Raw genomic sequence first — 13,304 nt, forward strand, 5'->3', positions numbered from 1 at the left:
CTGCTTGAACCTTGGAGGTGGAGGTTGCAGTGAGCCAAGATGGCGCCACCACACTCCAGCGAGGGTGACAGAGCAAGACTCTATCTCAAAAAGAAAAAAAAAAAAAAAAAAAGACCAGGCACAGTGGCTCATGCCTGTAATCCCAGCACTTTAGGAGACCGAGACGGGCAGATCACAATGTCAGGAGTTCAAGACCAGCCTGGCCAACATGATGAAAATACAAAAATAAAAAATTAGCCAGGTGTGGTGGTGGGCACCTATAATCCCAGCTACTTTCAAGGCTGAGGTAGATGAATCGCTTGAACCCAGAAGCTGGATGTTGCAGTGAGCTGAGATCCATTGTACTCCAACCTGGGACACAAGAGCAAGACTCTGTCTCAAATTAAAAAAAAAAATCCATTCATAGAAGCAACAAAAACTAAACGGTACTTAGCAATAAAACTAATAGATGATAAGCAAAATCTTCATAGAGGTTATAAAACATAACTAAAGTTCATAAAGTAAAACATGAATAAGTACAAAGATATATTTTCATGAACAAAAATTTTTTATCATTAAGATACCAATTCAATACAATTTATTTCAAAACTCCAAAAACACTTTTAAAGAAACTCAACAATACCAAAATTCACATTGAAGAGTAAAGGTCTAAGAATATAACAAATAAAATAAAACCTGTCTTACCAGATATCAACAGTTCTGTTAAAGTAATATCAATTAAATAATGTGCTATTATAAGCACAGGAGTAAACATGAATCGATGGAATAGACTAAAGGGCTGAGAACAGGTCTATGTAAATAGGAGACTTAATACATAGAAGTGGTATTGTAGGTCAATGACTGTACTAAACATGATATTGGGGCAACTGGTTATTCACTGGGTACAAAAAACAATAGATACAAGTTCATACCATACATTAAATGAATTTCAGGTGGATTAAAGCCCTAAATATACGCTGGGCATTTAGCTCATGCTTCTAATCCCAGCACTTTGGGAGGCCGAGGCAGGTGGATCACTTGAGGTCAGGAGTTCAAGACCTGCCTGGCCAACATAGTAAAACCTCATCTCTACTAAAAAGACAAAAAATTAGCCTAGCATGATGGAACGCGCTAGTAGTCCCAGCTACTCGGAAGACTGTGGTAAGAGGGTCACCTGAGCCCGCAAGTCAAGGCTGCAGTGAGTTGTAACTACACCACTACACTCCAGCCTGGGCACAGAGTGAAACACTGTCTCAAAACGAACAAAAAAAAAAAAGAATAGAAAACACTACCAGAGTATAATGCATGTATTTAAGTTAAATACTATTTCATAAAATTTGTGTTTCAGTTCAATTTATATAGGTCACATACGGTGATTCATGCCTGTAACCCCGGCATTTTGGGGGGCCAAAGCAGGAGGATCACTTGAGCCCAGGAATTCGAAACCAGCCTTGGCAACATAGTGAGACCTCATCTCTACTAAAAATTTAAAAATTAATCAGGGGTAATGGCACATGCCTGTGATCCCAGTTGAAGCAGAAGGACTGCTTTAGCTCAGGGAGGTAGGTAGAGGCTGCAGTGAGCTGTGTTCCCACCACGGCACTCCAACCTGAGCAACAGAGTGAGATCTTGTCTCAAAAAATAAAAATAGGCCAGGCGCAGTGGCTGAGGCCTATGTCCCAGCACTTTGGGAGGCCAAGTTGGGTAGATTACCTGAAGTCAGGAGTTCAAGACCAGCCTGGCCAAAAAACCCCAGCTCTACTTAAACTATAAAAAAAATTAGCCAGGCATGGTGTCTCACAACTGTAATTCCAACTACTTGGGAGGCTGAAGCAAAAAAATCTCTTGAACCTGGGAGGCAGAGGTTGCAGAGAGCCAAGATCGCGCCCCTGCACTCTAGCCTGGGCAACAAAGTGAGACACCATCTCAAAAAACTAAAATTAGCCGGGCACGGTGGCTCATGCCTGTAATCCCAGCACTCTGGGAGGCTGAGGCGGGTGGATCATGAGGTCAAGAGATCGAGACCATCCTGGTCAACATGGTGAAACTCCATCTCTACTAAAAATACAAAAAATTAGCTGGGCATGATGGTGCGTGCCTGTAATCCCAGCTACTCAGGAGGCTGAGGCATGAGAATTGCCTAAACCCAGGAGTCGGAGGTTGTGGTGAGCCAAGATCACTCCACTGCACTCCAGCCTGGGCAACAAGAGCGAAACTGCATCTCAAAATTAAAAAAAAAAAAAAAACTAAAACTAAAAATAGATTTTTATGTGTATATGGGTACATATACCACACTGGACTTTTTTTTTTTTTTTTGAGACAGAGTCTTGCTCTGTCACCCATGCTGGAGTGCAGTGGTGTGATCTCAGCTCACTGCAACCTCTGCCTCTCGGGTTCAAGCGATTCTCCTGCCTCAGCCTCCTGAGTAGCTGGGATTACAGGCATGAGCCACCATACCCAGCAATATTGATTTAAAATACATTTCTTACTGGAGGTTGCGGTCAAAAACGTTTAAAAGCCACTGCCCAATTAAGAGTGTTTCGTATGTGCACAAAGAGACATTCACAGCAGCGCTGTGTCTCAGGTGAAATACTGGAATCTAAGACTCCAATAATATATAAAAAATAAACAAACAGGCCGGGCGTGGTGGCTCACATCTATACCTCTGTATAAAACTCTATACAGAAGTTAAGATCTAGTCTCAGCTACATGGAGGGCTGAGGCAGGAGGATCACATGAGCCCAGGAGTTGGAGACCACAGTGAACTATGATTGTGCCATTACACTCTAGCCTGAGCAACAGAGTAAAACGCTATCTTAGTGGGGGCTTGGGAGGCGGTGGTTAGGAGAATATTGTATGTAACAATATGGGTAAATCACATAAACATACTGAACATAAAAAAGACACAGAAAAGAAACAAGTTATATGATACTATTTATATAATTGGTTTAACTTTTTTCTTTTTCTTTCCCTCTCCCAGCATTCTCAAAGATACTACTTATAAAAAAGGTTTAATTGGAATGATACAGAGAAGATTAGCATGGCCCCTGCACAAGGATGATACACGAATTCATGAAGCGTTCCATATTTTTTTATTAAAAAAAAAAAAAAAGGTTTAAAACACCCAAAGCAATTGTATTACTAATGGATACACATACGCATAAAGTATTAAACACATGAACATAAAATACTGAAACCAAAAAAGGAACTAATTATAGATAATACAAATAGCCCAAAAACAGGCTGGGCACACTGGCTCATGCCTGTAATACCAGCACTTTGGGAGGCCAAGGCAGGCAGATCACTTGAGGTCAGGGGTTCCAGACCAGCCTGGCCAACATGGTGAAACCCCATCTCTACTAAAAATATAAAAAATTGGCCAGGTGTGGTGGCAGGTGCCTGTAATCCCAGCTATTAGGGAGGCTGAGGCAGGAGAATGGCTTGAACCCGGGAGGCAGAGGCTGCTGTGAGCCGAGATCACACCACTGCATTCCAGCCAGGACAAAAAAGCAAGACTTTTGTCTCACAGAAACAAAAAAAATAGCCCAAAACAACTGTGTTGAAAATGTACAGAGTCTAGCTCAGTTGACCAGGCTGGAGTACAGTGGCATGATCTCAGCTCACTGCAGCCTCCGCCTCCCAGGTTCAAGTGATTCTCCTGCCTCAGCCTCCTGAGTAGCTGGGACTATAGGCACATGCCACCATGCCTGGCTAATTTTTATATTTTTAATAGAGACAGGGTTTCACTATGTTGATTAGGCTGGTCTTCAAATCCTGACCTCGTGATCCACCTGCCCTGGCCTCCCAAAGTGCTGGGATTACAGGAATGAGCCACTGAGCCCAGCCAACAAGTATACCTAATTATTTTTCTTTTTTTTTTGAGATGAAGTCTCACTCTTGTCCCCCAGGCTAGAGTGCAATGGTGCAATCTCAGCTCACTGCAACCTTCACCGCCTAGGTTCAAGCATTTCTCCTGCCTCAGCTTCCTAAGTAGAGCTGGGATTATAGGTGTGTGCCTCCTCACTCGGCTAATTAGACAGGGTTTCACCATGTTGGTCATGCTGTTCTCGAACTCATGACCTGAGGTGATGCACCTGCCTCAGCCTCCCAAAGTGCTGGAGTGATGGGATTACAGGTGTGAGCCACCATGCCTGTCCAAGTGTACCTAATTCTAATAGCAAAGACAGTTTTGTGTAGCAACTGTTTCCCTGCCTCTCTTCTCCTGTCTTAGACTCCTATACCTGAAGAGCTGGTCAATCGGTCTGTTTTGAAATAATCTCACAAAGGGTTAAACTCTTCCTTCTTTAACTCAAAAAGGAATTAGCCAGATGTGGTGGCACACATCTGCAATACCAGCTACCCAGAAGGCTGAGGCACGAGAATCACTTGAAGCCAGGAGGCGGAGCTTGCAGTGAGCAGACATCACACCACTGCACTCCTGCCTGGGTGACAGAGAGAGACTCTGTCTTTTTTTTTTTTTTGAGACAGAGTTTCACTCTTGTCACCCAGGCTGGAGTGTAATGGCGCGATCTCGGCTCACGGCAACCTCCGCCTCCTGGGTTTAGGCAAATTCTCGTGCCTCAGCCTCCCGAGTAGCTGCGACTACAGGCACGCGCCACCATGCCCAGCTAATTTTTTGTATTTTTAGTAGAGACGGGGTTTCACCATGTTGACCAGGATGGTCTCGATCTCTTGACCTCGTGGTCCACCCGCCTCGGCCTCCCAAAGTGCTGGGATTACAGGCATGAGCCACCGCGCCCGGCCCGAGACTCTGTCTTAAAAAAAAAAAAAAAAAAAAACTATAAAGAGGCACAAGTTCTGAAAACCCCAACCCTCACCTTAAGCACTAACAAAGAACCAAATTCTAGGATGCCCTCAATCACAATGATCATTTCACAGTCTTTAAGGTCTTTCCCTACACAGTCTATGATTTGATTCTCAGAATAACCCTATGAGGTCAATATTACCAATACCCACATTTACAGATAAGCCAATGCACAAAGCAGCTAATTATCAGCCAGAGGTCACAAGTCAATGACACAGTTGGGACCGTAACCCTTCAGCTTCTGAACCTAATCATCCTGACAATGTGCCCTTATGTGATCACTGTATTTCAACATACAACATCACGCCCAGAAAACAGGATGGGGTGTTCACAACACATGAGCTGCTTCACTATTTTATCCCTGATCTTTCTCTCTTTTTTTCAGACAGGCAGCCAAGAGCAAGAGAGCTGCCACTATTAACTCTTCCCTACCTCTTCCCTTCCCTGTAGCCATTCATGCTTCTTTTTCCCAGAACTCCTTCAATTGAACAGGCAAAAAGGGGAAACAAGTATGAACAAAGGGTTACAGGACAGTCACCATGACATCGGGATCCCTGCACCACAGAGAAAAGACTGGGGTTTCCTCCCATCTTACAGGAGTCAGGGAGTAGGAAAACACCACAAAAAGTCTAAGCTATCACTCTATAAGTGCTGGCAAAAGTCCTTTACTGAAGGGCTTTAATTAGCAGAAAAATGTAAAAGTACCAGTTTTTTAAACGGTCCCGGGCTTCCAACTGGGCTCCCACTTCAAAGCTGATTCCTCGTCTGTTAGGTGGATGCTTTGTCATTTTCAGTCATCAACGGGGCTGCCTTTATTCTCCTGAAAAAGCCAATTAAATATTTATGAAACTTAGGCAAAGTCTGCCCAGAGTGTAGCATCATTCACTACACATAAAGAAACAAACAGGCATTATTCAACACACAAAGCTCCACAAAACCCTGTTGGTGCCCTCATTCTAACACAGGTGTGCTTTCCACTGGTTCCTTCTCCTCCGCTGTGCAGCATCCTGTGGTTTCTGGGACTGAGAAGACCCCCCCCTCAACACTGCTTACTGAAGAATCACCTACAAGGGCCACCCCTCAGAACTACAAAAAGACAGCTATTTTCACAGTTAAAGTCAGTCACCTGCTGATGTATTATTCAACAAATATTTGCTCAGTGGCTATTTAAGGAAACAGTTAAAGCCAAAAGAGACACAGTTCCTGCCCTCAAGAACCCTTCAGTCTACCCAGGAAACACAAAAATTTAGACAGTAAATTGATAAATAAAGTAACTGCAAACTGTAATTGCAATGAATTTAAGAGTTACAAAGGAAGCAAACAAATGTCAGGCAGGGTGGTGTATACCTATAGTCCCAGCTACTTGGAAGGCTGAGCCAAGAGGATTCTTGAGCTCAGGAGTTTGAGACCAGCCTGGGAAACACAGCAAGCCCTTTTCTCTTTTTTTATTTTTGGTTTTCATGGCTACTGAAAATCAAGAGCCCTCATCTCTTTAAAAAATTAAAAACCAAGTAAACAAAAGCTGAGATACTAATACTTGGCCCTACTTTTGGAAGGCTGGACAAGGTCTGTTTATACTTTGTTTATTGAGACAATTTCACTCTGTCACCCAGGCTGAAGTGCAATAGCACGATCTCAGCTCCCTGCATCCACCGCCTTCTGGGTTCAAGCAATTCTGGAGCCTCAGCCTCCTGAGTAACTGGGACTACAGGTGCCTAGCACCACGCCCAGCTAATTTTTTTTTGTAATTTTTCCAATTAAACATCTCAGGAATTTTTTTATTTTTAATAGAGTCAGGGTTTCACCATGTTGACCAGACTGGTCTGAAACTCCTAACGTCAAGTAATCCGCCTACTTCAGCCTCCCAAAGTGCTAGTATTACAGGAATGAGCCACTGCGCCTGGCCTTGTTTATACTTTCTTTGATCTATGTATATTTCCTATTTCTTTTTTTGTTTGTTTGGGTTTTTTTTGTTTTTTTGTTTTGTTTTTTGAGACAGAGTCTCACTCTGTCACCACGCACCAGGCTGGAGTGCAGTGGTTCAAACTTGGCTCACTGCAACCTCTGCCTCCTGGGTTCAAGCAATTCATCTGCCTCAGCCTCCCGAGTAGCTGGGAATATAGGTGCACGCCACCATGGCCAGCTAATTTTTTTGTATTTTTAGTAGAGACAGGGTTTCACCATGTTGGCCAGGATGGTCTCGATCTCTTGACCTTGTGATCCGCCCACCTCGGCCTCCCAAAGTGCTGGGATTACAAGCGTGAGCCACTGCACCCGGCCTTGTTTGTTTTTTTGAGAAGCCTTGCTCTTGTCACCCAGGTTGTAGTGCAATGGTGCAATCTCAGCTCACTGCAACCTCCGCCTCTCGTGTTCAAGCAATTCTCTTGCCTCAGCCTCTGGAGCAGCTGGGATTATGGGTATGCGCCACCATGCCCAGCTATATTTCCTAATTTTTTTTTAAGACAGTTTCGTTTTTGTTGCCCAGGCTATAGTACGATGGCACAATCTCAGCTCACTACAACCTCTGCCTCCCAGGTTCAAGCGTTTCTCCTGCCTCAGCCTCCCACATAGCTGGGATTACAGGCGTACACCACCATGTCCAGATAATTTTGCATTTTTAGTAGAGACAGGATTCTCCATGTTGCTCAGGCTGGTCTCGAACTCCTGACCTCAAATGATCTGTCCGCCTCAGCCTCCCAAAGATTACAGGCTTTGTAAGTGTTGGGATTACAGGCATGAGCCACATACCCAGCCTATTTCCTACTTCTTGAGTCCATTCTGACCATTTGTATTTTTCTATACATTTTATCCAGATTTTCTATTTTTTTTAATCATAGAACAATAAAAGAGTACAAAACATTCTCATTTAACTCCTTTCATTGCCTTTGAATCTTAAGTCACAATTTGAATCTCTCCTCAGTCCTATCTTGCGTTCTTGTGCTCTAATGAATCAAATTTATCTTTATGATCAAAACCAAACTATAAAGCTAATTTCCTTTTGAGAAAAAAAAAGGTATATTGGATTAGGATATTTACAAGAAAAGTAGCTCCCATAAAAGAACACTTCCGACCAGGTGCAGTGGTTCACGCCTGTAATCTCAACACTTTGGGAAGTCCAAGTGGGCGGATCACAAGGTCAGGAGTTCGAGACCAACCTGGCCAACAAGGTGAAACCCCATCTCTACTAAAAATACAAAAATCGGCTGGACACGGTGGCTCAAGCCTGTAATCCCAGCACTTTGGGAGGCCGAGGCGGGTGGATCACGAGGTCAAGAGATCGAGACCATCCTGGTCAACATGGTGAAACCCCATCTCTACTAAAAATGCAAAAAATTAGCTGGGCATGGTGGCGTGAGCCTGTAATCCCAGCTACTCAGGAGGCTGAGGCAGGAGAATTGCCTGAACCCAGGAGGCGGAGGTTGTGGTGAGCCGAGATCATGCCATTGCACTCCAGCCTGAGTAACAGAAGTGAAACTCCGTCTCAAAAAAAATATATATATACAAAAATCAGCCAGGCACAGTGGCGGATGCCTGTAATGCTAGCTACTCCGGAGGCTGAGGCAGCAGCAGAATTGCTTGAATTACAGGCAAGAGGTGGAGGTTGCAGTGAGCTGAGATCAAGCCACTGCACTCCAACCTGGGTGACACAGCAAGACTCTGTCTTGGGGGGAAAAAAAAGAACACTTCCTGGCATCCCTGAGGTAATTAATCTGCAGAGTCCTAAATGCAATCAGAGGAGCTAGTGCTAGTTCTGACGGACATGTAGCCTCTCTGAGCTCTAAGGGCACTTGAGGTTACCTCCCTACAGCAGACTAACCCCAGCCTAACTCCTTCCTCCCACTAAACTTTAAACTTTTTAAAATTTGTTTTTAGGCTGGGCGCGGTGGCTCACGCCTATAATCCCAGCACTTTGGGAGGCCGTGGCAGGTGGATCACAAGGTCAAGAGATCGAGACCATCCTGGTCAACATGGTGAAACCCCATCTCTACTAAAAATACAAAAATTAGCTGGGCGTGGTGACGAGGGCCTGTAATCCCAGCTACTCGGGAGGCTGAGGCAGGAGAATTGCCTGAACCCAGGAGGCGGAGGTTGCGGTGAGCCGAGATCGCGCCATCTCACTCCAGCCTGGGTGACAAGAGTGAAACTCCGTCTCAAAAAAAAAAAAAATTTGTTTTTAGACAGAGTCTCATTCTGTTGCCCAGGCTGGAGTACAGTGGCACTATCATACATAACTCACTGCAGCCTCAAACTCCTGGGCTCTAGCGATCCTCCTGCCTCACTCTCTGGAGTAGCTGGAACCACAGGTGTGCATTAGCACATCCAGTTGTTTTTGGTTTTCAGAGACAGGATCTATGTTGCCTAGGCTGGTCTCAAACTCCTGGGCTCAAGCATTCCTCCCACCTGGGCCTCCCAAAGTGCTGGGATTATGGGATTACAGGCATGAGCCACCTGCATCTGGCCCTAAACTTTGGATCTTCACAGCCTACACTGCCCAAGCAATGCCAGAGCACTGCCAGAAGAATGCCAGCCTCTTACCACAAATACTTTGCAATAAATGAATGTGGCAAAAAAATCATAGGAGTACTCATAACTAATGTGCAATAGCAGCACATTTTATAAATAATTTGCTTGCAATATATAAATACCTAAAAAGGCAGGATGCAAAATTGTACCACATGGACCTCACATTAAAACTCATACACAGCCAGAAGAGGTGGCTCATGTCTACAATCCTGGCTACTGAAGAGACTGAGGTGGGAAAATCGCTTGAACACAGGAGGTTGAGACTGTAGTGAGCTATGATTGTGCCACTGTATTCCAGCCTGAGTGACAGAGCAAGAACCTGTCTCTTTTTTTTTTTTTTTTTTGAGACGCAGTTTCACTCTTGTCACCCAGGCTGGAGTGTAATGGCGCGATCTCGGCTCACCGCAACTTCCGCCTCCTGGGTTCAGGCAATTCTCCTGCCTCAGCCTCCCAAGTAGCTGGGATTACAGGCACATGCCACCATACCCAGCTAATTTGTTTTATATTTTTAGAGACAGGGTTTCACCATGTTCACCAGGATGGTCTCGATCTCTTGACCTCGTGATCCACCCGCCTCAGCCTCCCAAAGTGCTGGGATTACAGGCTTGAGCCACTGTGCCTGGCCAGAAGAACCTGTCTCTTAAAAAAAAAGAAAAGAAAAGAAAGGCTGGGTTGCGGTGAGCCGAGATCGCGCCATTGCACTCCAGCCTGGGTAACAAGAGCAAAACTCCGTCTCAAAAAGAAAAAAGGAAAAAAGGAATGCCGGGCACTGTGGCTCACGCCTGTAATCCCAACACTTTGGGAAGCTGAGGTGGGCAGATCATGAGGTCAAGAGACACCATCCTGGCCAACATGGTGAAACCCCGTCTCTACTAAAAACAAAAATTAGCCAGGGGTGGTGGTACACACCTGTAGTCCCAGCTACTTGGGAAGCTAAGGCAGGGGAATCGCTTTAACTTGAGACAGAGGTTGCAGTGAGCCGAGATCACGTCATTGACTCTAGCCTGGAAAACAAGAACAAAACTCTACCTTGTCTCAAAAATAGGAAAAAGAAAGAAAGAAAAGAAAACAGAAACTCATACAATTTTTTTTTTTTTTTAAGACAAGGTCTTGCTCGCTCTGTCACTCAGGCTGGACTGCAGTGGTGCAAACCTGGATCACTGTAACCTCCACCTCCTGGGCTCATGTGATCCTCCCTACTCAGCCTCCCAAGTACCTGGGACTATAGGTACAAGCCGCCACACCCAGCTCATTTTTTCTTTGGCAGAGATAGGGTCTTGCTATGTTTGTTCAGGCTGGTATCAAATTCCCAGGTTCAAAGACTGGAAGAAAATAGTAAGTTATGGGTATTAGTGATTGTTCCTTTCTTCTTAAATAATTTCCTAAAGTTTATAGTTTTTCACAATGAAAGTTTTTTGTAAGTGTATAATGTGAAGAATTATACATGTGAAGGCAAATAAGCTATCCATTAAACAACCCATTCCAGGCTGGGTGCAGTGGCTCACACCTGTAATCCCAGCACTTTGTGAGGCCAAGGTGGACAGATCACGAGGTCAAGAGATCAAGACCATCCAGGCCAACATGGTGAAACCCCATCTCTACTAAAAATACAAAAAGCTGAGCATGGTGGCACGTGCCTGTAGTCCCAGCTACTCAGGAGACTGAGGCAGGAGAATCACTTGAACCCTGGAGGCTGAGGTTTCAGTGAGCCAAGATTGTGCCACTGCACTGCAGCCTGGTGACCGAGGGAGACTCTGTCATCAAAAACAAAAAACATTCCAAAGGGCTAATGTTGGGAAACACATAAAGCAAAGCAAACTGAGGCAGAAATGGTTGACAGCTGTAATTAAGGAAGCTGAAACCTAATAAGCTGAAAAGCTGTGTTGGCAAGTGTTCTAAATATTTGGACCCTACGAAAGGAAATGTCAGAGGCTTAACTGGCTCTACCAAACATTCTCTAAGAAAATGAGATATTGGCCAGGCACAGTGGCTCATGCCTGTAATCCTAGCACTTTGGGAGGCCGAGGTGGGTGGATCACCTGAGGTCAGGAGTTCAAGACCAGCCTGGCCATCATGGTGAAACCCCATCTTAAAAAAAAAAAAAGGCGCCGGGCGCGGTGGCTCAAGCCTGTAATCCCAGCACTTTGGGAGGCCGAAGCAGGTGGATCACAAGGTCAAGAGATCGAGACCATCCTGGTCAACATGGTGAAACCCCATCTCTACTAAAAATGCAAAAAATTAGCTGGGCATTGTGGCGTGAGCCTGTAATCCCAGCTACTCAGGAGGCTGAGGCAGGAGAATTGCCTGAACCCAGGAGGCGGAGGTTGCAGTGAACCGAGATCGCGCCATTGCCCTCCAGCCTGGGTAATAAGAGGGAAACTCCGTCTCAAAAAAAAAAAAGAGGAAGGCAGCAAATCACACTGCCACTTGTGTACCTATGCAACTATCTTGCATGTTCCGCACATGTACCCCAAAACCTAAAATGCAATTAAAAATATATATATATAAATTTAAAAAAAAAAGAAAGAAAGAAAATGAGATATCAAATCTGACATATACATGATATACATGGTCAGGAGCAGTAGCTCAGGCCTGTAATCCCAGCACTCTGGGAGGCCAAACCAAGGCAAATCACTTGAGGTCAGGAGTTCCAAACCAGACTGGCCAACATGGTAAAATCCTATCTCTACTAAAAAAAAAAAAAAAAAAGTTAGCCAGGTGTGACGGTGCTCGCCTATAATCTCAGCTACTCAGGAGGCTGAGGCATGAGAATCTCTTAAACCCAGGAGCTGGAGGCTGCAGTGAGCCGAGATTTGCGCCACTGCACTCCTGCCTGGGCAATAGAGCTAGACTCTGACTCAAAAGAAAAAAAAAAAAAACTTACATATAGGTATAATTCAATCAGTAGAAAAGTCTTCATTTTGGCTTGCCTAAAATACCATGTCAAATTGTCTTGTTCTCTGACCTCATTCATGCCAAATAATATTGTGATTATTAATTTCCCCTCCCAGATTATATGAAAAGGTGATGCCTGACAAGAAATGGATGGCACTTAACACTCACTGAGCTGCTATTATTTGTCAGGCTCTATGCAGGCTGACAGCCTTCTTTTACCAAAGTAATGTAATTTAATGTAATGGAGTTAAATGCTTGGCCTTGAATCCACAGCTCTACTCACCATTAGCTGAATGAATTTATATAAATTATCTAACCCCTTATTAGCTGAATGAATTTGTGTAAATTATTGTCCTCTCTGTAAAATGGGGATGGTGATGATAATAATATCTACCTCCAAGCAGCAGATGTAAGGATTAAATGAAATCCATTTAAAGAGCTCAGGGCTGGCACAAAGGAAGAACCATACAGTTAGTAGCTGTTAGTAACTATGTTATCACAAACGAGGAAACTAGCTCTAAAGCAAACTTGGTTAAAGTTCAGGTGCTAAGTGACAGGCCCCAGAGCAAAAGCCCAGGTCTACCTGACCTCTGAATTAATTCTTTCTACCACACTACTTTCCCCCAGGCACCCCAGGAGTCCTTCCACTAAAACACACGAGTGAGAGAGCGAGGCAGTGAATGAATGAAGATGAGCAAATTATTCCCAAAAGCTCAAGAAAACCAATTCCTCTCCAGGCTGAATCCTCAGAATTCTTGCTACTCATGAACTAAACCTGTTTCATTGTAACTCTGACCCACCTGTTTGAAGTTTCACTCTCTGGTATCAAACAGAACACAAAACTAATCTGGCTTTCCCATCCCATTACAATTTCCCCTCCACCCCTCTGAGGTGGCAGTTTGTTTTTAAATTCACATTACTTCAGCCAACAAACCACTAACAAGTACTATCAGTAAGTCACTATGCTGCAAATGCTGAAAATGAGGAATCCAACTCAGTCCCAGCACTAGCCCACCCAGCAAGATAAACACAAACACTGAGAAGAGATGAATGAGCTCTAGCAAATGGTGAGGGGAGGGGC

The 13,304-nt window shown here is 44.4% G+C and overlaps 1 protein-coding gene and 1 non-coding gene across 14 annotated transcripts in view; one reads left to right on the forward strand and one right to left on the reverse strand.

The window, feature by feature from the left end:
• Window positions 1-13,304, reverse strand: part of PHF20 (PHD finger protein 20) — a 196,886-nt gene that overhangs the window by 131,667 nt on the left and 51,915 nt on the right. For all 13 annotated transcript variants that reach the window (XM_035302759.3, XM_054256870.2, XM_008995455.5 and 10 more), the window contains one exon: window positions 5,510-5,624. In XM_035302759.3, the coding sequence (XP_035158650.3) occupies window positions 5,510-5,592 (83 nt within the window). In that variant the 5' untranslated portion in view covers window positions 5,593-5,624. The remainder of the gene's footprint in view (window positions 1-5,509; window positions 5,625-13,304) is intronic.
• Window positions 2,969-3,071, forward strand: LOC118154220 (U6 spliceosomal RNA). Its single transcript, XR_004744112.1, has one exon. It is a non-coding gene; the product is annotated as a U6 spliceosomal RNA (small nuclear RNA).

The sequence above is a fragment of the Callithrix jacchus genome, chromosome 5 (assembly GCF_049354715.1).
Source record: "Callithrix jacchus isolate 240 chromosome 5, calJac240_pri, whole genome shotgun sequence".
In the NCBI taxonomy this organism is placed as follows: Eukaryota; Metazoa; Chordata; class Mammalia; order Primates; family Cebidae; genus Callithrix; species Callithrix jacchus.